At 38.3% G+C, this 27,228-nt stretch overlaps 2 protein-coding genes and 1 non-coding gene across 13 annotated transcripts; 1 reads left to right on the top strand and 2 right to left on the bottom strand.

Annotated features, from left to right (window-relative positions):
* Window positions 1–715: 715 nt before the first annotated feature.
* On the top strand, window positions 716–2,651 carry LOC107646347 (MATH domain and coiled-coil domain-containing protein At3g58360-like). The gene is made up of 6 exons (XM_088491467.1): window positions 716–811; window positions 1,174–1,288; window positions 1,438–1,607; window positions 1,688–1,967; window positions 2,230–2,393; window positions 2,482–2,651. Exons 1-6 carry the CDS (start codon window positions 748–750, stop codon window positions 2,649–2,651), a joined length of 963 nt encoding a protein of 320 aa, XP_088347593.1. The 5' UTR covers window positions 716–747.
* Window positions 2,652–2,764: 113 nt separating this feature from the next.
* Window positions 2,765–6,585, bottom strand: LOC107645615 (kinetochore protein). 11 transcript variants are annotated; one of them, XR_015886007.1, is made up of 14 exons: window positions 6,368–6,533; window positions 6,242–6,272; window positions 6,073–6,161; window positions 5,925–5,964; window positions 5,780–5,829; window positions 5,579–5,701; window positions 5,272–5,437; window positions 4,423–4,694; window positions 4,202–4,363; window positions 4,005–4,138; window positions 3,808–3,910; window positions 3,526–3,617; window positions 3,225–3,331; window positions 2,765–3,003 (listed from the first exon to the last, which is right to left on the bottom strand). XR_015886007.1 is itself a non-coding variant. In XM_088491462.1 (14 exons), exons 1-14 carry the CDS (start codon window positions 6,389–6,391, stop codon window positions 2,943–2,945), a joined length of 1,425 nt encoding a protein of 474 aa, XP_088347588.1. In that variant the 5' UTR covers window positions 6,392–6,585; the 3' UTR covers window positions 2,765–2,942. The 11 variants fall into 11 exon arrangements, 7 of the variants coding, with proteins under 7 accessions (XP_088347588.1, XP_016205171.1, XP_088347592.1 ...); XR_015886008.1 differs by having other exon boundaries at window positions 3,812–3,905; XR_015886009.1 differs by having other exon boundaries at window positions 4,202–4,339.
* Window positions 6,586–25,478: 18,893 nt separating this feature from the next.
* Window positions 25,479–25,586, bottom strand: LOC148554536 (small nucleolar RNA R71). The gene has a single exon (XR_015886937.1). It is a non-coding gene; the product is annotated as a small nucleolar RNA R71 (small nucleolar RNA).
* Between the last annotated feature and the right edge of the window lie 1,642 nt (window positions 25,587–27,228).

Here is a 27,228-nt window from a genome sequence, read left to right as displayed (position 1 = left end):
AAGCCTACAACATTTTCAGCCAACTTTTTTTAATTTTAAATCCTATATTTTGAATTATAAAATCTAAATTCTAGTTATACATACTAAATTTTCCAAAAAATAAAAGTTAAAAAGGAAATTTACAATAACAAAAAAAAAAAGGTTGACTAATTAGAAACTAATTTTCTATGCTTATTCTTGACTAAACTGTTTAACATAATACATATTAACATCTTAATTATTATTTTTACATAAAAACAAATAGCCACCTTGATAAATACTTAATATGCATAAGTGAGTTTTATCTTAACGTAGTATTAATTTTACACTACATATAGTTAAAAATACTTGTGTTGTGACTCACCTTATATATATACACTTGCGTGTGTACGTGCGTCCATGTTTGTGTAAACTTTTTTGGCAGCTGAGTCAAAATAAATTTATTTTTTTGTGCGTCTGTGACTCTGTGTAAACCTTTTCCACAGCTTAGTCAAAATAAATTAACTTTTTTGGTTAAAAATAATGATAAAATCAAATTGACTCCATATTGAAGTATCGAACAAATTAAAGAACCTTTTTTCTAAATGAAACCATGCCTTGAAGCCTCATCTTTGGCATTGCCAAGTACATATTCTCACACAATCCTTTCCTTCTAGTAGAAATGTGAATAAATTGTATTGAGCCGATTAGAATATTTGAGAAGAACCTTAAAAGCCAAATAAAAAACATCCTTGCTATTTAGTCCTTAATTATCCAACGAAAAAAAAAATGTCCTCGTTACTCATGGACATGCCACCTGATAATCCAGTGTTATCGATCAGACACATGAGAGGTATTGTTTTCTTTTATCTCATTCCCTTCGTATATGATAGCTTGTGCTATTTCTTTTTCTTTTATCGTTTGTAGTTTCTTTGAAATAGAAGGATGGGAATTAATAAATGCCAACCTTGCTAGGTATAACTAAAATCAACTACTAAAATCAGTCATTAATATAAAATACACATTAAAATTAAATTATACATGTATTTATATACAAATGCATGATAATTAATTTTAGTATAATATGGGTAGGCATTATTCAAACATGGCTAATAAAAATAGTAGCTATTATTATACTAAAATAGCAATAATAATAATTATTATAATAAAAACATTTCTCTGTCTGCATTGAACTGTTTGGTGACATCTTTTTAGGAAGAAAATCTCCACCAAGTCAATATGCGTTCGAGATCAAATCCTTCTCATTGCTTGCGAAGGCCTCAATAGAAAAAGTAACCTCAGAAGAATTTGAAGCTGGGGACTGTAAATGGTACAAATGCCTTAATTTTGCTCGTACACAAGTTGATGCACCTAAATTAATATTTAGTAAACCTCTGAATTAGCTCACAAACACTAAAATATTCATGCTTTATACAAAGTTGTATGTATTCAATTTAATGTTAATGGATGTGGTTATAGGAGTCTCTCAATATACCCCACCGGGAACAAAAGGAGAGCAGGGGAAGGCCATGTTTCCATTTACTTGGCGCTTACGGATCCAAGTTCGTTACCTCTTGATTGGGAGGTTAACGCCATTGTCAACTTTTCTCTCTATAATTTCCACGAGGACGCATATGTCACAACACAAGGTACAAAGTTAGTTTTATTATTGAGAAAAATGAAGTGTATAATAAATTAATAATTGCTTAATGAAATTAACTGCATACAGATGCAAGCACTAGGCGTTTCCATGTCCTGAAAACAGAATGGGGTATTGCAAAATTTATTGACCTTCACACATTTTACGATTCTTCAAACGGATACTTGATTGAAGATACATGTGTTTTTGGAGCTGAGGTTTTCGTTGTCAAGACCACAAACAAAGGGGATTGTTTATCAATGATAAAAGAACCTGCTACTCTTTCCCATAGTTGGAAGTTCAAAAACTATTCCTTGGCAAATCTAGACAAGTACGAGTCCCCGCCGTTTCTCGCCGGAGACTATAAATGGTACATGAAAATACTTTCAAGTCCTAACCATTTCATTAAAGCATATAAAAGATTATGAGAAATATTTAGATACTCATTTTTCATATACACCAAACCAACTCACATCTCATTATGATTGAATGTGATGTGGTCTTCACCTAAAGATGGACCATGCCAACATATCCAATCAAATAGTGATGATATGAGTTAGTTTGGTGTATATGTATCAGTATTCTAAGACTATAAATTTTGTTCTATGACTAGCCTGGTTTTTACTCTCAAGGAAGATTCGTGTATACCCGAATGGAACACTTGAGGGTAAGGGCAATAGCATTTCAATGTTTTTAGCACTAGACACATCAACTCTCCCACCCAATGCTAAATTGCTTATGGATTACACTGTGCGTGCAAAAGACCAAATTGGTGGGCACCATGCTGAAGCAAAAGGTGATGCCATGTTTACCTTACAAGCTCATACATGAGCATTTGAGACATTTTTATCTTCTGAACTTGAGCTTAATTATTTGTATGACAGCTTGTTGTAAGTTCTCCCACTCGAGTGCAGCGTGGGGCTCCAGACAGCTTGTAGCATTGGCTAAATTTAAAGACCCAAGTAGTGGATTCTTGGTGGGCGATAGCTGCATTCTTGAAGCTGAATTCAGAGTTCTTGGCTTAATCAATCCTCTAACTGGTATTATAATATGACATGAAGTGTGCAGCATATCGTGCACTTAGTAATGTAATAGTTGATATTCATTGATTTGTCTCAAATAAATGAATGAAAGGAAGAATGTGTAGCATGTGTAGGAACACTAATAGAACAAGACACGGCAAGATTCCTTCCAAATTAGCAATTGGAAAATTTGCTATTGTTAATGAATATTTCACACAGCTAGATATAACATACAAGATATTGGACAGTGTTTATGTACCCCAACTATAATGCAATTCACATCAAATGCATTCCATTATCACGTCAAAGAAACTGAACATGGGTTAAATTTGGGAGAAATATGTGCACAATATCATACGGTCATTTCCCACCTGAATCTCCTTCCTGTCCAAGAATGAAAACCAAAAGAGATAAGGAAAGCAAGAACATTTGCACTTCATATCAAGTTGAAGTCCCAGAAAAGTGCATATAATAAAATATTCAGGATTTACCCATTAACACAACTGACAACTATACTCGGCTCAGTTGAGCAACCGTAAGTAACTTTATATATATATATATATATATATATATATATATATATACACACACACACACATTCTTACCATGGCGGATGAATACGGATCAAGTTCCCAACTTCAAGGTCAACATTGTCACAAACCCTTGGACTAAAGATGATGGTGCTTTCTCTGTTATTTGTTGATAGAAAATGCTGCAAATGCATCAAAACACCTTGAATCAATAACTCAGTATACCTTACACGTAGCATGTGTCCCACTTCAGGAAAATCAATCTTCTCAAATTCAGAGTAGGAAAAACAGACATCATTAGCAAAAATAAGCATAATAAAACAATGACAAGCGAAAAAAGGTGAACTCATTTAAGTTATGTTTTTAACAATTTTACCTCTCTGAACTTGCCAAATGAACAATGACAAACAGTCAGCTTTCCATCCAAGTATCTTGAAATGATTTTCACATCAAAGCAGCCAAGTTCACCTGCAAATGTTTTTTTTTTTTTAAAAAGAGTATATAACCTTCGCATTTATCTCTTTGTGTCTATGTACTGGCCCTCCCCAACAAGGGGGAGAGAGACTAAGTAACAATGGTTTCAATATGACAGAAGTTTTTGTGATGTGTACTTAGACAAGAATGAAAAAGGCAGACAGAGTAAAAGCAAAAGTTTTACTATCTGGTCTAGCTCCAGATTGTAGCTTTTTCCAAAAGTCCAAATCTCTTTCTTTCTCTGTCTGCATGACCTGCTGCAGCTTGCCAAATATTCCAGCTCTGTGCTATTCAGCAACATAACAAAGCATTATATTCATAATTAGTTCAAATTCACTTTTCTTAATTGCATGGAAGTAAAAAGAAACTACTACTTCATACCTCAATGAATTATGTACACCAACATGAGTCCCTTCGGCAATAATAGACGAAGTCCCTAAAGCTTCCTGAAATCGATCTGCCATGGTCTGCGTTTTCTTTCCACAGAAAGTAATCCTCATATGTTGATCGCTCTCCTGTAAAAGATGTAGAGCTAGTTATGACAAGATACTAAAATATACAACTTAGCAAATGCGCACCTCATTGTCACTTGATGATCCACTATCCACGAGATCAGGGGAGTCTTCACTGTCAGCAATCATATCTGGCAGGTCGGATCTACCCCTCTTCTGAACAGTGTGCCCTATTTTTCCTCTGGTTTGACCATGTGGAAAATACTGAAACGTAGAGACAGGAAAGGCCTTACAGAAATTAGATAGGCCAAAATAACAAGGGAACGATTTTCAAAATTGACACTCACTAGATGTGTTTTGTCTTGGAGATTTTCAAATAGGTCAGCCATTGAGGGTAGATTAGGTCCTGGTGCAATGGCTTCTGTTTCAGCCGGCTCAGTATCTGAACTTAATTCCACACCATCATTATCTTCAGTATGATTACTGTCCAAGGTTGCAGAAGCCCAAGGTCCATCAGCTTTCTTTTCAGGCAATCTATCAGACATTGAAGGACCAGAATTCTCACATTTGTGTGACAATGATGACATTGAAATTCTTGACTTAGCTTTCCTCCAAACACCTGCAGTGGTTATCAATTTGACAAAATACTTAACTTTCAAAGCTTGAAGTAAACGTTTATGCACTGGAAAAATGGTACTTTATGGAATTTTTCTAATAATATTAGGAATTTTCCCAACAGCAAAGGGAGGACAAAAAATCACCCAAAAAACTTATATGTAGCAAAATTATTGTTTGGAAAAGCAGTAGACCACAGCCCATATTAGTAACACTTCACATTTTGATCAATTATTTCTTCATCTAAATGTTTGCAACTGTACACGATCAACATAATTGCTTCATCAATTACTACTAGAAGAATAGATCCAACATTCAACTTCAATAAGAGACTTTACTCCATTTCTGTGTGGAAATTATTTTACTAATCATCGTATGCAACCATATAGCATGAACCCTGTAAATAAATACTGAATTATTTTGGCTGCAACAGCTGCAATTAGCACTGGGATGACACAAGATTCCAAAGAAATCTAAAAAGCACATCAGCACAACAAAATACTTCTCTAACAATTTTCAGATTCCTTAAGAAATTGCCGTTAACTATAATGGAGAAACTTCTATTTACTTCGGATAGGTACCACATCGGTTTGCTCTGGAGGTGGAAGCATGTAATGCTGAGCATGAAGAACTTTCTTTGAGAGGTAACACTGCTTCAGATCTTTCATTAGAAACTCGAACTTGTTTGTGTCTGACGAATTGAGGACCATACTTGCGAAGCTCTCTAATCGACAGGACAGTGTTACCCTTTATAGTAAAAATAAAAGATGATATTGATTACTAGTAGAGGATAACTAACAACAAAAGTACAGAGCTGGAGAAATTAACAAAACAAATGGCTATAAGATCACAAACAAAATGTTCTTCTGTACTAACTTCAACAAGTACCTCATCCTGAATTACTTCTTCGTCACTTGAATTGGCAGCTACCTCCCCCAATATGCTACTGCTGTCACCCTCATTGAATTCAGGCATTTCAACCTCATCTTCGGGAGGTGTATCTGTTGGTTCCTGATCACAACAATATTAGTTTCACATAACAAATAATCGAAAAAGTAATGGAATCTCCAAAAATTTATCAAGACATGCCTTAATTGACAAACTGCTGCTTGTCCCAGCCAAAATTTGATTCGAGATTCCTGTGACAACTAATAATAATTAAAACTCACACACAAATACTATTTATTAATAGTCAAACATAATGCAATATCAACAATTAAGATAACCGAGGCACCTTTTAGAAAATCCAACCGCACTGGAAGAGGCAGTTCTTCCTATCATCATAAAAATAAACAAATAAATAGTAAATAGTTTGTATATTTCGAAATAGACATGAGAGATTGAGAGTGAATAAGCGAGAATGTGGGGATTAACGAGTGAACCTTGCTGGAGGCAGCGGCAGAGGCTTTTAAGGTTTTTACCGAAATGACGTCGTTTGGACAAGCGCCGTCTGGCTCATCTACGTCGTCATCTGCGAATTAAGGAAGAAGAAAGTGATTCGCAATTGTACTCTAATAATAATAATAATAAATTGCAGAAGCTACTAGTTACCGGAAATGCTTTGATCTGAGTCGTGATTGTGCTGTAAAATGAATGAATTTGTTCTAAGCATTAAGCTGAACCTTGTTAAGTGAATTGGAAAAAAAAAATGCAAGGAATGTTTGAGAGAGAAATTACACGGAGTATATTTTGGCGCCACATTTGAGCTGCGAGCTGAAACAGCTTTCCGAAGATGGTGTTTGTTTCAGTTTCAGTTTCAGTCTTTCAGACCCAGTAAGTCAATTAAGGAAGATGGAGGTTTCAATGGCAATACCACATGTCTGCTAGCATATTTTGGCAAAAATCCTATTTCTATTTTCTTCACTGATTTCGTCACTAATATCGGTTCCCTGTATATTTGTTTAAATTAAATATTAGAGTAATTACCCAAATCAGTCCTCGAGAATTTTAGAATCGGACATTTTAGTCCCTAAGAAAAATTAATACACATATCAATCCCCAAGGTTTTACTCCGGCAGATAAATCAGTCCCAGATCATTTTTCGGTAGAGTAACTACCCAGATCAGTCCCCAAAAATTTTAAAAACGGACATTTTAGTCCCCAAGAAAAACTAATGTACAAATCAATCCCTAACGTTTCTCTCTATTAGACATAATAGTCCTCCGTCCAAAAATAAAATAAAATAAAATAATTATTATTATTAATTGCACAATAATATTGTACTATATTTTTTATATTTTTTGGACAAAAATAATGATAAATTTATTCAATATATATATATATATATATATATATATATATATATATATAGTCACTCAATAATAATAATAATAATAATAATAAAATTATTAGATATTATTTTACAAGAAATTCAAGGTTAAAATGATTTGATATTTTGGTATTTAATATAATCAAAAGATGTCCTATGTAAAAAAAATATATATGTTTGTATTAAAAAATATGTATTAAAAGAAAATATTTTAATTTGGATTTATATTAAATACATATTTTTTTTAATACAAACATTTTTTTTAAAATAGTACATCTTTTGATTATATTAAATACAAAAATATCAAATGATTTTAATCTTGAATTTCTTATAAAATAATCTCTAATAATTTTATTATTATTATTATTATTATTATTATTATTATTATTATTATTATTATTATTATTATTATTAATTACATAATAATATCATACCATGATTTTTTGTATTTTTTAGATAAAAATAATAATAAATTTATTTATTAAATTCTTATATATATATATATATATATATATATATATATATATATATAGTCACTTAATAATATTAATAATAATAATAATAATAATAATAATAAATAAATAAATGAATAAAATTATTAGAGATTATTTTATAAGAAATTTAAGGTTAAAATCATTTGATATTTTTGTATTTAATATAATCAAAAGATATACTATTTTAAAAAATATGTTTGTATTAAAAAATATTTATTTAATATAAATCTAAATCAAAATATTTTCTTTTAATACATATTTTTTAATACAAAGATATATATATTTTTTACATAGGACATCTTTTAATTATATTAAATACAAAAATATCAAATGATTTTAAAAGAATTTATTATATAAGAATTTAATGAATAAATTTATCATTATTTTTGTCCAAAAAATATAAAAAAAATATAGTACAATATTATTGTGCAATTAATAATAATTATTTTATTTTATTTTATTTTTGGACGGAGGACTATTATGTCTAATAGAGAGAAACGTTAGGGATTGATTTGTACATTAGTTTTTCTTGGAGACTAAAATGTCCGTTTTTAAAATCTTTGGGGACTGATCTGGGTAGTTACTCTGCCGGAAAATGATCTGGGGACTGATTTGTCTGCCGGAGTAAAACCTTAGGGATTGATATGTGTATTAATTTTTCTTGGGGACTAAAATGTCCGATTCTAAAATCCTCGGGGACTGATTTGGGTAATTACTCTAAATATTATTTAACTTATTTCTAATACTAATTTTATATTTTAGTATATATTTTATATTAATAACTGATTTTATTGAATATATGATATAGTTTATATTTTGGACGGATTTAAATATCTCACATTTTAGAATGTAAAATATAATTTTTAATATTTTTAAATAATTAAAGATTTATTTGTCTTTTTTTATTTTTATCAACGATAAGAATATTTGAACCTGCAACTTCTTAGGTGAGTATGGAAAGACTATACTATTTGAGTTATAACTCATTGGCATTAAATATTTATTTATCATAAATTAATAAATTTAGGAATCTATTTTTTTATTATTATTATTATTATGAGAGAAAATGAAATTTAAAAAATAAAAAAATAAATATCGAATTTTAATTAAGATGCTTACCAAATTTTTTAGTTCCAAAAAGTATGGCCAGGTCTCCTTTTAAACTGTTCAAGGAAGGAAAGTTTTTGCCATTTTTTATTATGCTTTTCATGATTTTAAAAACTATTTCTTTAAGATTTGTGCTGTTAAGGATTCTCGACCTTTCTTTCTTAATGAAAGTGATGAAGCCCTTTTTCTTTTGTATTGGGAAGAGCATCTTGTAGTTGTTAAATATAATTTGGACGACTTAAACGAAATTGAGGAGAGTGTAATCACCTTGTTTCAGGAGCGTTGGGGCCGACCTCTTAATTTAGACACAAAGAAATTTCTAAGAAATCCAAGCCAACTTCAATCTGAGCTAGGTAGCCTCCTTTTTCATTTTGTAGATATGGCTCTATTGATTTGTTTTGGTGGTTAATATAACTCGACTTTGATGTCATGCACAAAAGATGGCTCCTAAGTCGACCGCTATGAAAACCCTTCGTTCTGCCAAGAAGAATGTTGTTGCACGAAACATACAGCTGAAAGAGGTCGGTGGATCTGGTGACCTTCCCTCCCCCTCCAAGTCGGACTCGGGCGCCTCAGCATCTATAAAAATTGTTACTGAACCTACTCTTCCTCCTTCCGATTCTGGTAATCAAGTACTTTCTCTTTCACCTCTCATTCCTGAGCCGAAACCTAAAAAATGCAAGACTGCTGAATCAGCAAGCATTTATGAACAGGACTTTGATGCAGTGGCGTTTTTGCAAAAAACACATCTTTTCACATAGTTTTATCAGTATCGATGATGTTTCTGTAAAACACCACCTTCAAGTCTTAGCTCGGGGTAGAATTAGGACGACAAGAATGTGTTATGCTTTGCTGAAGCAACTTGAGGAGACTCCCCTATGTGCTACCCAGTGTTCTCTGTCCGACTTGAAGGCTAAGGTGGCATATTTAAGGGAATCCAAATTGGAGTTGGAGAATGAGAATGAGGTCCTGATCTCCGACCTCTCTAAAGCTCGGGAGAAGGTGAAGCAATCTGAGGCCGCCTGTATCATGGCGGAGGGCCTAAAAAAGAAGGTTGAAGAGAGCTATACCAGGGTCTTCGGGGAGAAACTTGATTTAGTGGATGAACTCGATAAGTCAGGGGAGAAATATGCAGATCTGGAGGAAACTATAGCTCAAGAAACGGACGAGATAGTTGAGAATCTGAAGGCTCAATTCTGAGTTGTAGCTCTCGAGGTGGATCTCTCTCTTGTTAGCCCCAATAATATTGTGGTTGATAGGAAGATTGTCCCAGCGCCTGAAGAAAATGAAGACACTCCCATGCCTGACACGAACACCTGAGAAGTCCGAGTTGACGGAACCTCTCCGAGCTTTCTGACCCGATTGAAAGATGAGCCCATTCTTTCTCAGCCTGAAACTCTTTCGATCTCCTCCATGCAGCCCGAAAATGCTTCTAACATGACTTTGAATTAGCAAATCCCTCCTTTTTAGTTTTTATATTTTAAGTATTTTCAAAACCGATCAAATCCGAACAAAACCGATCAACCGAACCAAAAAATCGAAAACCGAACAAACCAAAAACTGAAAAACCCAAAAAAAAATGTTTTTTTGCAGTTTTTCTACGGTTCGGTTCGATTTTCGGTTCTGATAGAAAAATTTGAACCGAACCGAACCGGTGTTATTAAAAACCCTACTATAAAAGCAGCCTCCCTCCCCAATTCCTTCTAAACCAGCCGCCCCTAGCAGAAACCCAAACTCCCTCGAGCCCTCTCTCAGTCTCTCCAGCGCAGATCTCAGCGGAACCTCCTCCTTTTTCTTTTCTGCCATCGACGCCACCGGACAGCACCATCGTGGCGGCGCGGCCCTTTTCTCTTCCTCTCTCTTCCTCGTAGGATCGTAGCGCTTCTCTTTCTCCCTCAGCCTCGACGGCTCCACACACCACCTCTCTATCAGCCGTCTCCTCCATGAACCAACAGCTGCTGTCGTCTTCAACGAACCGAAGCAGCACACACCAGACGCAGTCGAAGCCGCCGCCGCTCGTCGTCCGTCTTTCGTTCGTCGTCCATCTCTCGTTCGCCATTGATCTATCCAGTCTCTCTGGTCATTGGTTCGTCGCTGCCGCTGTCTCACCATCCTGCACCTCCGTCATCCTCTGCAATGGAGCCTAAGTCTTTGGTTTTTTTTTTGTTCTGATTCTATTTTTATTAACTCTGGTTTAGTCTTCTTATTAATTTTAATTTGTAACGAACACTTGGTTGGCTTGTTCTTGATTCTATGGTTGAGTTGTTGATTCTGATTTAGTTTTTTAATTTTGAAATTTTTGTTCTATTTTGATTTAGAGAAATTCTGGTTTAGGGTTGATTCTAAACCTTTTGTTTATTTAATGTTAATGCAGGAAATGGAAAGGTAAAAGAGGAAGAATTTGTGGAATTGGTGCACCACATGAACATTTTTGGAATTAGTTTGGTCGTATTTTTTACTTAGTTTGGTTCTATTTCCTGATTCAGTTTGGAATTGGTGCACCATTTTTGCACAATTTTTTGAATTAATTTGGTTGTATTTCTTGATTTTCTTAATTCAGTTCAGGTTGATTATTGTTTTATCTATTTCTGCTGTTTTTATAACAAAATTGTTAATGATTTTAATTTGTTGTGCTTCTGCTAATTTGTTAGTGATTTATAAGTTGATCATTGTTCCATCTACATCTACTGATTTTGTGAAATTGTTAATTATTTTAGTACCCTAGATATGATTTGATGATTAGAATAGGAAGGTTTTCAAAACAATTTAAAAACCGAACAAACCGAACCGAACCAAACCGAATTTAATTTTTTTGGTTTGGTTCGGATGGGCTTAATAAAAAAATCGAACCAAACCGAACCGTACTATTAATATAACATTGGATCGGATGACTTTTCATTAAAAAATCGAATTAAATTGCACTGCGAACACCCCTAATTTGGATGACCCGGCCTGTGGGTCTTTTAATGAACAACTTTAATTTTGCTATTTAAAAAACCTTTCTCCACTATTTTAATAGTGGCTTTTGCATGAATGATTGCTTCATTAATTATCCTTTATTAGTTGGTATAGTTGTTAGCTTTTTATGAATGAAGTAGAAATTTTCATTAAGTCACTTTAATAACTTTTGGTGCTGTTTTCGCTAAGTTGGAAAAGATGTCGGTAGAGTAGGTCGGTCATTTTGGTCCTTTTTCATGTAAATATTGTTTTCCCCTGGTTTTTTGAACTCTGACTTTAAGTAATTAGGCTTACCAAGTTACTTTTGCATTTCATTTTAGGCCCAACTCTTTTGAGGTTAGACTCCAAACTGCTTACATAACTTCTTACACTATTTTGTACCCCGTCGCTTCATCTTGCCGACCACTCAGGTCGGACAATAATTTTTGCACATTTTTTTAGCTTAAATTAATGCGTTTGAATGGAAAAATCAATAGGAGAAATGAATTATCATTAAGAAGAAATGATTTACATAAGTTTCCTTGCTACTAAGGATTTTTATTACCCTTAGCCCTCGCTATAGTGTCTCATTAAAATTTCCTTCAGAAAAACCCTTCAACGGGAAAAAACCATAAAGTTAGAAAAAATAGTACATCAGGGAGCAAGGTGCGCTTTCTAACTGTAGTACTGATAAACCCCATTTGGAGGATTTATCTTGTGTTGAATTTAGAGCATTTTGATAACCTTTCCTCATATTTATTCAATGAAATAGCATGGTTTTATAACTTCTCCTTTAATTGTGCTTAAGAGTGAAAACATGCTTTTAAGGTCTTGAAATAGCTAAATTTAATTCACCTTGATTCCATTAGATGCCTTGATATGTTTGTTAAGTGATTTCAGGTTTAGGAGGCAAAGATTGGATCAAGGAAATGAAAGAAAAGCATGTAAAAATGGAGAACTCATGAAGAAATGAAGGAATCGCAAAAGTTGTCAAGCCGACCTATTCGCACTTAATCGACCATAACTTGAGCTACGGAGGTCCAAATGATACGGTTCTAATTGAGTTGGAAAGCTAACATCCAGGGCTTCGAAATGATATAAGATTTGCCATAGTTGCACCGCGCATAAAGGCACGCACACGCACGGTACGCGTACGCGCCGATGGTTGCACATGGTTCACTTAATGCAACTCGTGGCCAGCGAATTCTAAGGCATTTTGGGCTCAATCCAACTCATTTCTGATGCTATTTAACCCAAGGATTGAAGAGGGATGAGGCATCTAGTCATTAGTTGAGTTTTATTTTAGTTTTATGATGCTTTAGTTAGTTTTAGAGAGAGAAGCTCTCACTTCTCTCTAGGATTAGGAGTAGGTTAGATCTAGATTAGAATTTCTTAGATCTAGGTTAATTTCATACTTTGATTTACTTTTCCTTTTGCAATTCTTCTTCTTCTACATCTCCTCTCTCTAGTTTAGCATTTAATTCTTGTAATTCTCTACTTTTATGTTGATGCACTTTTGTTTCTTCTATTTCTCTTTAATGCAATTTATGATTCATGTTCCTTTATTGTTGAATTGTTTTGTTGTTGTTTAATTCCTTGCAATTGAGTAGTGTAGATTTACTTTTCTTGCAATTTTACTATGTTTTCCTTTTATGCCTTCCAAGTGTTTGATAAAATACTTGGTTGGATTTTAGAGTAGACTTTTAGTGCTCATGGCTTGGGAAGGTAACTTAGAAACTCTTGAGTTACTAATGTCCAAGTGATTGACGATTGGGAGCCATTAACGCTAGATCTCACTAATTGATTTGGTGGAGAACTAGGACTTGTGGACTTGGATTGACATAGCTCATTTGACTTTTCTTTACCTAGTTAGAGGATGACTTAATGGGGTTGATCCTTGCCAATTCTCATGTTGTGGTTAGTGATTAGGATAGAGATCCTTGACCACCAACCCTTGCCAAGGCCTTTTTAGCCATTAGTTCACTTCCTTGCCATTTATCTTTCAGGTCTCTTATCAAAAACCCTAAAAATACAACTCATAACCAATAACAAGACACTTCATTGTAATTCCTAGGGAGAACGACCCGAGGTTCAATACTTTGGTTTATAAATTTAGGGGTTTGTACTTGTGACAAATAAATTTTTGTATGAAAGGATAATTGTTGGTTTAGAAACTATATTGCAACGAGATTTCATTTGTGAATTCTAAACCGTCAAGAATCTAATTCATCAAAATGGTGTCGTTGTCGGGGAATTGCAATGGTGTTGTGTTATTGGTTATTGTATATATGTGAATATTGTGAATAGCTTGATTTTTAGATTGCTTGCTAGTTTTTGCTAGTTTAGGAATTTGTTTCATTATTTCCTATTAGCTTTTGTTTCTTATTTTCTCTTTTCATCATGAATTCTCACTTTGGCTATGAGTTTGGTTCTAACTATGTTGTAGGTAATGAGGGCTACAATGAAGATGTGTATCAAGGATGGGATAATCAAAGGTGGGAGGAGCCATATGCATATGATTAATCTTCATGGCAACAACCTCCACCAATGCACTATGAACAAGAGCCATTCTATGATGTATATCTGTAACAGCCCAGACCACTCGCTAGCACGATATTGTCCGCTTTGGCACACAAGGCCTCACGGTTTTGCCTTTGATGATAGGGATGATAACCGAAACCCCCACACTCACTCGTCAAAACGCGTCATGCTAGGGAGAGGTATCCACACCCTTATAAGGCATGCTTCGTTCCCCTCCCCAACCGATGTAGGCCTTACAATCCACCCCCCTAAGGGAGTCCAGCGTCCTCGCTGGCACATCGATCCGGGTTCTGGCTCTGATACCATCATGTAACACCCTACCATACAGAGTCTTATGCTTAAGTCATAATCCAGAGATGGCAAGATATTACGACCTCTAAAACAAAAATCTAGTACGTATAGTAGTGTGAATAAGGATTATAACTAGGAGCCTTTGTAGAAAAAGGGGTAAACAAAAATCGCAACTCGAAAGCGCAACACTTCGATCGATAACGCAACGAGCAAAGGATAAGCTAACGCGAGATTATATATATACAAAAGAGTGTCAAAAACGGGAATATCAAAACTCAAAATCCGGTTGCGAAGTTAACCGGTCTGAGCATAGCAATATATACATATAATAAAATAAGGAAATCCCAAGGAAACCCAAAGGGACACAAATACAGAAACCTATTCTCCAAAAATCTCCTATAAGAGGAGTCATCATAGTTGGTATTATGTAATGGAGATAAAAGTATCTAAGCAAAACATATAAACCAAAACAGAGTCCCGAGAACAAGAATCTTCGCTAATCCAGAAGTCTCCAGCATGCCTTAGCGAGAAACCTCACGTCCTGCATCTGAAAACCACAAAATCCGCATGGGTGAGAACCAGAGGTCCCCAGCATGGTAACATCTTTCACATATATAATACATAATAATAGAGGAAAGCCGAAGGCAATCCTAGAACTTCCTCCAGATAATATCAAAGCTTATAAACAAGCTAAACCATAAGTGGCAACTGACTAAAGATCCTTCAGTCTAACTAATACTTTCCTTTCCAATTCCTTCAGACCTCCCAACCACCAGCAGGAGTATAATATAGCAAACACAGTTATATCATACAAGAGATTTACAAATAGGAACAGATAAGGCATTTAGACAATTAGCAAGTAATATGCAGTCAAATAGGCAATCTCAAACAATTCATATAGTATGCATATGATGAATGCCTGTCCCTAGTGGCTGATGATATCATCTGTCGGTTATAGAGCCAACCCGATAAGTCCTGGTAGCTAACCATTGGACTGTCCCTCTGTTGCGCATCCCCAACTCGAGTTATACTCATCATAAACTTGATCATAATCATGATCCATATCCATCACCCTCACTGGTGAATATTTACGGGGGTGAGCTCATCCGGGCCTTTCACAGTGCCCGGCCACACTTACGACATAGGGTCAAAAGAGCTTCGAGTCTCAACCTGGAGCACGTGGTGGCTAGCCACTGCTTCCTCCCAGGGAAACCCTCATCTCCGATGGTGGAAGTGCAACATTCACAATTCATTCAACAGTATATATGCATTTATACTTAGCCATAATCATGGCTCCGCCGTAACACGGCAATAATCTAGCCATCCGGCTCACGGTTAAATCCATAACCAGCCAATTCATTAACAATTTTGACCCTTCGGCCCATGGCACAACAAGCACTTCCACCGCCATCCTCCGCATCTCACATAATCATCTTTGATCCTCATTGATCATTCATTTTTCCCTTGCTTCACTCGCAAGTTACCACATTTACTAGCCCATTGCCTCATTGCTAGGCATATTATAATGATTTAAGACATAAGTGGTGAGATCGGAGGCCTAGAAGTATGAAATTTGGCTTTTAAAACTCAAAAATCAACTTTGGGATGAAAACAGGGCCACGCGTACGCGCACTCCACGCGTACGCGTGGATGGCCACAAAATCTCATCGACGTGCAAGCGTCATACGCGCGGACGCGCGGGTTGAAAAATAGCCAAACGATGCTCGAGCGTCAACCACGCGTACGCGTGGGTGCTCTTGCGCCCCAGGCACAAAACTGGCACAACTCTGGCACAACTCTCGGGAAAATAGCTGAGCATTTGGTGCAGCGCATCGACGCGCCTGCGCAAACCACGCGCACGCGTGGATGGTGCTTTCTTGAAGAACGGCGCATACGCGCCAAGTGCGCCTACGCGCGGAGGGTCATTTTGCTAAAAATTTTCTAAGTTAAAAGCTGCAGAATTTACAGATTCAACCCCCAATCTTCCGACGGACATAACTTTCTCATTTTAAATCGTTTTTCACCTGTTCTTGGAACGACATGAACATCCCGGATCCAATTTCATTTCTAAATAGATTTGGCACAAATCAGAGATCCGTAGTCCAAGTTATGTCCCGTCAAAGTATGCCCAAAAACCATATTTTCATACAAAACCACAAGGTACCATTTTCAAAACAAACCATTTTCAACTCTTTTCAAAATCAACCAAAACATGTCAATTTCAATCCTTTTTGAAATTAATCAAAATGTACCAAAATCAACATCAAGCCATTCTCAACTCACATATTGACACTTTACCAAATTCCCAAAACCACCATCTAACCATTTTAACACTTCTCAATCAAATGGCTAAAGAACAACATAATGTCATGTCATACATCCTTCCTCATCCCAATTTCCAATAATACCATTCCAATCAACCATCATTATACATAATCAACATCTTACTCACCATCAACATGGTACCACCCATCAATTCAACCTCAATCATCCATCAAGCATATATCACAACATGCATTTCTCATATATCACACAATCAAGGCATCAATATTCATAATCACATATATGATCACATCATATATCTCAACCATTCAACAACATCAACAATTCAATGCCTATCTTAGGGCCTCTAGCCTAAGTATTTCCTACCACATTACATATTAGATACGGGAAACCGAGACCATACCTTAGCCGATTTCCCAAGCTCAACCAGAGCACTTCCAAACCGCTTGTCCACAAGCTCTCAAGATCTCAACACCTCCAAGAATAGATTTTATCACATAAAACCCTCTCCCAAGCCTTCCAAAATCACCAATCGAGCTCCAATATTCACATATATACAACCTAAGCCACAATCATCATACCCATACACAACATCTCAATACCCAATATCATAGAACAACAAATTACACTAGGGTTGAGAATCTTACCACACCCAAGGTCCAAGGAGACAAGATTAACCTTCTCCTTCAAGAGAGTTGGGTCCTATAACATCAAAGAGCCCAAAATCTCAACATTTCATCCATGAAACTCGAAAACAAGGGCTGGAATTTCGAAGAGCAAAACATGGCTTACCTCAAGATTGATTATATGTGTTTTGTAGAGCTCTTCGCGATGAACGCGTGGCCGTAAACGGTGCGGCAATCGGAGTTCTAGATCAAAAGTTATGGTGGTTTGAAGATTAAGTGAGAGATAGAAGTTTGAGAGAGTGTTCTTCCCCTCCCTTACTCTATTTCAGCGTGTTTGAGTGATAAGTGAGGAGAGAGAGTGCTGAAAACTAGGGTTTTGGTTTAGTTTAGTTCGGCCAAAGGCCTACTTTGGGTCCGGTTGGACCGGTTTGGCCCGTTTGGTCCAATCTTGGTCCGATTTCTATAAAATTGGTATCGAAATTCTCGTCTCACTCTCCTCTATCACATTTAGCCATAAAAATAACATTTTTAGCTTTCTAGAATAAATTCTCATTTATGGGTTAATTAGCCGTTAATTAACCGGGTCTTACATCCTACCCACCTAATTAGGAATTTTGCCCACAAAATTCGAATTCAATTACCTGAGAATAAGTGCGGATAATCCGTTCGCATCTCTGACTCAAGTTCCCAAGTGTGTTCCTCAAAACCGCCTCGACTCCAAGCCACTTTGACTAATGAAACCTCTTTTCCACGCAACCATTTGATACTAGTATCGTCAATTCTAACTGGAGCAACTGGAAGCGTCAAATATTCTCTTAACTGAACCGACTCAGGTTCTAATACATGGCTAGCATCAGGAGTGTACTTCCGAAGCTGTGACACGTGAAACACATCGTGCAGGTTCGAAAGATGAGGTGGTAGAGCCATCCGATACGCTACCGGTCCAATCCTCTCCAGGATCTGAAATGGACCAATGTATCGAGGATTCAACTTCTTCGCTTTAATCGCCCTACCTACTCCTGTGGTTGGAGTAACCTTCAGGAAAACATGATCTCCTTCTTCAAATTCCAAGGGCTTCCGCCTCTAATCGGCGTAACTCTTCTGACAGCTCTGCGCCGTAAGCATCCTATCTCAGATTTTCTTGACTTGTTCAGTGGTCTCAGCTATCATCTCCGGCCCCAACAAGCCTTTTTCTCTAGCTTCATACCAACATAGCGGAGATTGACATTTCCTCCTATACAATGCCTCATACGGAGCCATTTCGATACTCGAATGGTAACTATTATTGTATGCAAACTCCACTAACGGCATATACCGATCCCAACTCGCCGGTTGATCCAAAACACAAGCTCTCAACATATCCTCTAGTGTTTGGATTGTTCTCTCGGATTGACCATCTGTTTGAGGATGGTAAGCTGTACTCAAGCTTAGTCGGGTTCCGAAAGCTTTCTGAAATGCACCCCAAAACCTCGAAGTGAAACGAGGATCTCTATCAGAGATTATAGTAGCAGGTACACCATGAAGTCTCACAATCTCCTTCATGTATAACCATGCTAGATCCTCAAGGGTGTAAGTCATCCGAATGGGCAAAAAGTGAGCTGACTTCGTCAGTCGGTCCACAATCACCCAGATAACATCAAAACCAGTCCTAGTCCTTGGCAATCTCGACACAAAGTCCATTGCAATACTTTCCCACTTCCATTGTGGAACCTCTAAAGGTTGCAACATCCCAGAAGGTCTTTGATGCTCAATCTTTACCTTTTGGCAAGTTAAGCACTTTGAAACATATTCCGCCACATCATTCTTCATACCTGGCCACCAAAATATCGCCTTTAAATCATGGTACATCTTAGTACTTCCCGGGTGAATGGAGAATCCGCTCTTGTGTGCCTCCTTTAAGATATCTTGCCTCAAAGTGCCAACATCTGGCACAATGATTCTACCCTTAAATCTCCATAACCCATCTTTTTCTTCCGACACTCTCCACTGTTTTCCTTGCTCGATAGCCAGTAACACCTTCCATAACGCTTCATCATTTTCATGAGCCTTTAGGAGCTCGAACTTAAAATCACTCGAGATTTCCAATCGGCTCAAACACAAGATTCCATATACTTCTCGAGCACCAATTTTTAGACTCTCGAATCCCTTGAGCAACTCATCCTCTTGAAGCATCATCCAAGCCGCATATAACGACTTCCGACTTAACGCATCCGCCACTACATTTGCCTTTCCCGGATGGTAATTCAACTTGAAGTCATAGTCCTTCAATAATTCCATCCACCTCCTTTGCCTCATATTAAGCTCTTTCTGATCAAAGAGATATTTCAAGCTCTTGTGATCGGAGAAGACTTGGAACTTAACCCCATAGAGATAATGCCTCCACACCTTCAAGGCAAACACGACCGCAGCGAGTTCCAAATCGTGCGTAGGGTAACTAACTTCATGAGGTCTCAACTGTCGTGAGGCATACGCCACCACTTTATGATGCTGCATCAGCACGCATCCTAGACCCTTTAGTGAGGCATCACAGTACACCTCAAATGGTTCGTTCGGCTCAGGTAACACCAACACAGGTGCAGTGGTCAACTTGTTCTTCAATGCCTGAAAGCTTTCCTCACACTCAGGAGTCCAAACAAACGGAGTGTCTTTGCGGGTTAATTTTGTCAATGGCAAGGCTAATTGCGAAAAGCCTTTGATGAACCTTCGGTAATAGCCAGCTGAGCCCAGAAAACTCCTTATCTCAGTTACTGTGGTTGGTTGCCTCCAATCCATCACAGCTTCCACCTTAGTTAGATCTACGGCTATTCCCTTCTTACTCACCACGTGACCCAAAAACTTTACCTCATCCTTCCAAAACTCACACTTAGACAGTTTTGCATAGAGTTTCTTCTCCTTTAGAATTTGCAACACGGTCCTCAAGTGTTCCGCATGCTCTTCTTCAGTCTTGGATTAAATTAGTATGTCGTCAATGAAGACAACAACGAATTTATCCAGAAACGGATGGAACACTCTATTCATGTAATCCATGAATACTGCAGGAGCGTTCATCAACCCAAAGGACATTACAGTGTACTCGTAATGACCATAACGAGTCCTGAAAGCGGTCTTAGGGATATCCTCACCCCTCACCCTTATCTGGTGATAACCGGATCGCAAATCGATCTTGGAGAAAACCCCAGCTCCTTGTAACTGATCCATGAGATCATCAATCCTCGGCAATGGGTACTTATTCTTTATGGTGACCTTGTTCAGCTGCCTGTAATCCACACAGAGTCGCATACTTCCATCTTTCTTCTTTACCAGTAACACTGGAGCACCCCACGGGGAAACACTTGGTCGGATAAAGTTCTTACCCAACAATTCCTCTAACTGAGACTTTAGCTCGGCCATCTCTAACGGTGACATTCTATAAGGAGCACTTGAGATTGGTCCCACCCCAGGCACCAATTCAATAGCAAACTCGACTTCTCGGTTAGGTGGAAATTCCTCAATATCATCGGGAAACACTTCCGGAAATTCACACACTACCAGAATCTAATCCAACCTTTGGTCATCACCCGAAACACCCGCGGTTAACAACAGGATACCCTGACATTCGATTCCAGAACAGTTCACCATCATCGAATTCAAGTAATAATTATTCACCACGACCGGCCCTTCTGTACCTTCCGGCATAAAGTACACCGACTTTATAGAACAATCAAGCAGGACATGGTTCTCAGATAACCAGTCCAATCCCAAGATAAGGTCAAGACCGATCATCGGTAAGCAGATTAAGTTATGGACAAAATCACGCTGCTTGAACCTAAACGAAACTTTCGGACATCCTAGCCTAATTACCATGGCTTCATGGGTAGCATTATATACTTTTAGGTCATAACCTAAGGTTACGATCTTCAATCCTAACTCATGGGCTTTCTCAAATGCAATGAATGAATGCGATGCTCCCGAATCAAATAAAGCATTTAAAGTTTGACCAGCCATTTCACAATTACCTCGAATGAGTGTCTCGGATCCCTCTGCACCCTTAGCTGAGGTGGTGAACACCCGGCCAGTCTGTTGTGCCTTCCCAGCACCTTGCTTCTGCTGCTCCGGACAACTTGTGGCTCTATGCCCCGCCTTTCCACAATTGTAGCACAAACCCCATCCGGCCTTGCATGGTACCCCCGGATGGTGACTCCCACACCTAGTACAAGCTTGATCATTCTGAGGCTGCTTCCTAAACCTTTTTCCTTGGGAGTAGTTGTTGTTGGGCCTCCTAAAGGAACCTCCCCTCTTGAAAGGCGGACCTCTAGGTGCAAAACTCTTCCTTTGGTTCTGTAGAAATGATCCTTTGTGACTTTCTTTTTCAGTGGCTGCCCTCTTCACACACTCTTCAGCAACCCTACACTTGTTCACCAACTCGGAGAAAGTCCTAATCTCCATTGGCCCCACCGAACCGAAAATATCGCTCCGGAGTCCTCCTTCGTACTTAACACATTTCCAATCCTCATATTCCACCAGAGTCCCTTGACACATACGAGAGAATCTGAACAGCTCCTCAAACTTGTCAGTATACTCAGATACGGACATAGTACCCTGCTTCAGCTGCAACAATTCAAGCTCCTTGGCCGTCCTGGCAGAAGTCGGAAAGTACTTCTTATAGAACTCCTCTTGGAAGACATCCCAGGTGATATAATCATCACCCTGCTGTAGGAGGCGTTGGATTTCTTGCCACCAATGCGACGCTTCCCCAGTGAGCAAATAGGTAGCGAACTCTACACGCTGCCCTTCAGGTACCACCTGCACTTGCAGTGATCGTTCCATGGCCTGAAACCATGTATCGGCCTCAGTCGAGCTAGTGGTTCCCTTGAACTTAGGTGGATTAACCTTCAAAAAGTTTGCTAGTGTCATCGGGCCCTGAACTCCACCTCCGTCATTACCATGGTTATTCATCTGTTGACCAAGAGCCTCAGCAGTGGCTTGCATAGCAGCAGCCATGTTCTCCAACGCAGTCATAAAGTTCACCGGGTCATTAGGGTTAATCTCTGGCGCACGAGCGTTCGTACAACCTCTCCCACGGCCTCTACCGCGTCCACGAGGTGCCATCTGGTTTCTATACACACCAAATAATCGATATTAAGTTGATCAGTCTCAATATCGGAAGTCTAGTGCTTCAAAGTCCCAAATGCATGCTCATGAACGTTTATGCCAACTATATCAAGTAGATATACTAACAGCACATAACACACATACAGAGAATGCACAGAAGCATAGTCAGTCCGTCCCTCAGGCTCTACAGGAACGAACTGCTCTGATACCATAATGTAACAGCCCAGACCACCCGCTAGCACGATATTGTCCGCTTTGGCACACAAGGCCTCACGGTTTTGCCTTTGACGATAGGGATGATAGCCGAAACCCCCACACTCACTCATCAAAACGCATCATGCTAGGGAGAGGTATCCACACCCTTATAAGGCATGCTTCGTTCCCCTCCCCAACCGATGTGGGCCTTACAATATCAATCCAATGGCTATGGTGAATCCACTTGTGACTTTCAAGAACCAGCACCATATGCCTATGATCCATACCCTTAACATAACCCTCAACCATACTCACAAGTCCCTTCTTACCAACCACCTCCATATGACCCTAATCCATATCCACCATTCCAACAACCATATGAGCCATATGAGCCACCATCCTTCCAACATCAACCTTTTCAAGAACCACCCCTCCATACTATTACTAAGATGAACCACCTCCAATGAATGCAAATTTTTAACCACAAAATGAATACTACCTTCCACCACAACCTCCCATGGAAGACTACTCATGTGCATCGATCCAAGAGCCATATGATCTTACTCATGATATCCAAGAAGAACAAGAGTCAAGAGATTGTCTCAAGAAAGCATTGGATCAATTTCAAGCAACCATGGAGTGTGTTGTGCAACAAGTGGAAAGAATGGAAAATATTGAACCACCACAACTCTACCAAGAAGAACCACCTTCCTACTATGACCCCTTCTCCCAAAATCATGAACCCTTCCATCCACCCCAACCTCCAATGGATGACATCCTTGATGTTCTTGTTCAAGGACAAGAGGAGATGAAAATGGATGTGCAACAATTCATGGCCGCCTTAGACGAGGTGGTAAACCGGTTAGCATCCAAATGCTTGAACACTCAAGGAACTCCCGTAGCCACATGTGGAGGATCAAATGAAGAGCATAACATGAAGGAGAGATTGGTGGAGAATGAGGAAAGTTGCTTTGTATTGGAACAATTGGAGGAAGCTACAATTGTTGAAGAAGAGGAAGAGATGGTTGAAGACTTAGGAGATGCGGAGCCCCCATGGGAACATAAAGTTGAAGAAAACCCCTCCAAGATGATTGAAATTGATGCTAGGGAAGAAAGTGCACACCTTCCAAGGCATATTCCAGATGAAGACTTGGATGGATAGAGCAAGAATTGAGTTCCCTTGGTGAGGAAGATCAAGCACCAAGTCTTAGTGGTGAAGAATCCTTTGAGCTTGAAGACCCTTCTCCCGGTGAATTTGAAGGCAATGTGGAGGTAAAATTCTCTCACCATTCCATTTATGATTTGAGTAAGGGAAAAGGCTTAGATGGAATTGATGAACAAAGGATTGAAATTAAGAAACCTTGTGAAGAGGTGGAAGTCCCTAGAAATAGAAGAACGGGGGTTGGTTACGCTTTATCAAGATCTTTGGATGCTTCTTTACCTAGGTTGCCATCTACTCCTTCATTTGAGTGGGTGAAATTCATTTCTATTAGCTTTATTGTCCCACTTGAATATGATTTACTTGAAACGGATGGCCAACTTAGAGAACTTTGTGGGATGAAGCGTAAGCGAAAAAGGTTTTGTGGTTGGCGTTGCAAATCAAGGCTCATTAGGGTTGATGCATCAAACATGAAATACAAAGGTTGGAGTAGTGCTCGACTAGATGGGTCTAGGAGGGTTGTTGGTCACTTTATTGAGAATTCACCTTACTTGCCACCCAATTGGAATCATGATGATCAATTTGAGGATGGGTGTCAAAACAAAGTGTGGGATCCCGGATCGCACAAGGAGAATCAATTTTGGGAGCCCATGGTTTGTGAGGAACTCCACCCAAGCTTGGAGTTATTAATTTTGAAGAATGGTGCTTATTGGAGACTCAAGCATTGGTGGATGTTCCAAGATGAATTTAAGCACAAGCCACCTTGAGAGGAGCTCCCCAAAAGTCTAACTTAAGGATAATAAAAAAAGTGCTAGGTGGGAGACACCCCACCATGATAAACTCTTTTCTTTTTTCTCTTTTGCAAATATTGGTAGAATAGACTTGATTTCATGTTTTGTTTTGTTTGTTGAGTTTATTTGGTAGTTTAATATGTTAAATAAGGTTTTAGGGTGTTTTGGTAGCTGTTTGGAGGTTTGGAAGGCTTGGTTTGGTGCAAGAACTTGGAAAAATTTTGAAAAATAGAGCACCAACCCGCGCGTGCGCTCACCTGGCATGTACGCGCGCACCTGGCGCGTACGCGCGCCTTAAGCATTTTTGACCATCCATGCGGACGCGCCATTAGGGGTGGCAAACGGGGAAGCCCGCCCCGCCCCGCCCCTTCTAGTGAGGCGGTCCCAGAATTCCAGCCCGCCCCGCCTAACAGCGGGCTGACGGGCCGGCGGGCTAAGCCCGCCAAGTATCCTTTTTTTTTTAACTTTTAACTATTAAATAATATATATAAAGATATAAAAAAATCTCTTCTATTTTTTACTTTTAACTATTATAATTTCTAAAGGCATAAAAAATTATATTTTTTATATTCATAAACATTAAAGTCTTTGTAATTATAAATATCTAATAAACATAATTATAAACCAAGTTTTCATCCAAAACATAAGTATAAATATTCTCTCCAAAGTAAAATAAACATAATTTAAAATATAATTATAAATATTGTCTCCAAAGTAACATAAACATAATCTAAACTACTTAATTTTTATCTTCATACTCTTGTAAGTTAGGTTGGGGGAAGTTAGGTTTTGGCAAAAAAATTATAAAAATACCCCCTCACTAAAAAAACACAAAGCCTGGCGGGGATGCCCGCCTCGCCCCGCCAAAGCCCACGGTTTAAGCGGTGCGGGTTATGCGGGCTTTTGTTATTTGGCGGTCCCAATTTTCCAGCCCGACCCGCCTTTTTTGGGAAAATCTAGTTAATGCCTTCTTGGCAAAGTTCTTTCCACCTCAAAAATTGAGCAAGCTTAGAGTGGAAGTCTAAACCTTCAGACAGAAGGAAGGTGAATCCCTCTATGAAGCTTGGGAAAGATACAAGCAATTGATCAGAAGGTGTCCTTCTGACATGCTTTCAGAATGGAGCATCATAGGTATATTCTATGATGGTTTGTCTGAACTATCAAAGATGTCATTGGATAGCTCTGCTAGAGGATCTCTTCATCTGAAGAAGACGCCTGCAGAAGCTCAGGAACTCATTGAAATGGTTGCAAATAACCAATTCATGTACACTTCTGAAAGGAATCCTGTGAATAATGGGACAAGTCAGAAGAAAGGAGTTCTTGAAATTGATGCTCTGAATGCTATATTGGCTCAGAATAAAATATTGATCCAACAAGATAATATGATTTTTCAGAGTCTGTCTAGAATGCAAGCAGCAACAGGCAGTACCAAAGGAGCTTCCCCTGAAGAAGAAGCTTATGATCCTGAGAACTTTGCAATGGAAGAGGTGAATTACATGGGAGAATTCTATGGAAACACCTATAACCCTTCATGGAGAAATCATCCAATTCTCTCATGGAAGGACCAACAGAGGCCTCAACAAGGCTTCAACAACAATAATGGTGGAAGAAATAGGTTTAGCAATGGCAAACCTTTTCCATCATCTTCTCAGCAACAGACAGAGAATTCTAAGCAAAGTCATTCTGAATTAGCAACTGTAGTCTCTGATCTAATTAAAACAACTCAAAGTTTCATGACTGAAACAAGGTCCTCCATTAGAAATTTGGAGGCACAAGTGAGTCAGCTGAGTAAGAAAATTACTGAACTCCCTCCTAGTACTCTCCCAAGCAATATAGAAGAGAATCCAAAGAGAGAGTGCAAGGCCATAAACACGTCTCACATGGCCGAACCTGGAGAGGAGGAAGAGGCAGTGATTTCCACTGAGGAAGACCTTAATGGACGTCCACTGACCTCCAAGGATTTTCCTAATGAGGAACCATGGGAATCGGAGGCTCACACTGAAACCATAGAGATTCCATTGAATTTACTTTTGCCATTCATGAGCTCTGATGAGTATTCTTCCTCTGAAAAGGATGAAGATGTTACTGAAGAGCAAGTTGCTAAGTATCTTGGAGCAATCATGAAGCTAAATGCCAAATTATTTGGTAATGAGACTTGGGAGGATGAACCCTCCTTGCTCATCAAAGAACTGGATGACTTGACTAGGCAAAGATCACCTCTGAAGAGACAAGATCCTGGAAAGTTCTCAATACCTTGTGCCATAGGCACCATGACCTTTGAGAAGGCTCTGTGTGACCTAGGGTCAAGCATAAACCTCATGCCTCTCTCTGTAATGGAGAAGCTAGGGATCATTGAGGTACAAGCTGCAAGAATCTCACTGGAGATGGCAGACAATTCAAAGAAACAGGCTTATAGACTTGTAGAAGATGTCTTGGTAAAGGTTGAAGACCACTACATCCCTACTGATTTCATAATCCTAGAGACTGGGAAGTGTGTGGATGAATCCATCATATTTGGCAGACCCTTCCTAGCCACAGCAAAAGCTGTGGTTAATGTTGACAGAGAAGAATTGATCATTCAAGTGAATGAAGACTCCCTTGTGTTTAAAGCTCAAGGATATCCCTCTGTAACCATGGAGAGGAAGCATGAAAAGCTTCTCTCAATACAGAGTCAAACAAAATCCCCACATTCAAACTCTAAGTTTGGTGTTGGGAGGCCACAACCAAACTCTAAGTTTGGTGTTGAGAGGCCAT

This window comes from Arachis ipaensis, chromosome B6 (genome assembly GCF_059453495.1).
Source record: "Arachis ipaensis isolate K30076 ecotype BB chromosome B6, ASM5945349v1, whole genome shotgun sequence".
NCBI classification, from domain to species: domain Eukaryota; kingdom Viridiplantae; phylum Streptophyta; class Magnoliopsida; order Fabales; family Fabaceae; genus Arachis; species Arachis ipaensis.
The sequence above is the reverse complement of the archived record's forward strand: the minus strand, read 5'-3'. Positions and strand labels throughout refer to the sequence as shown.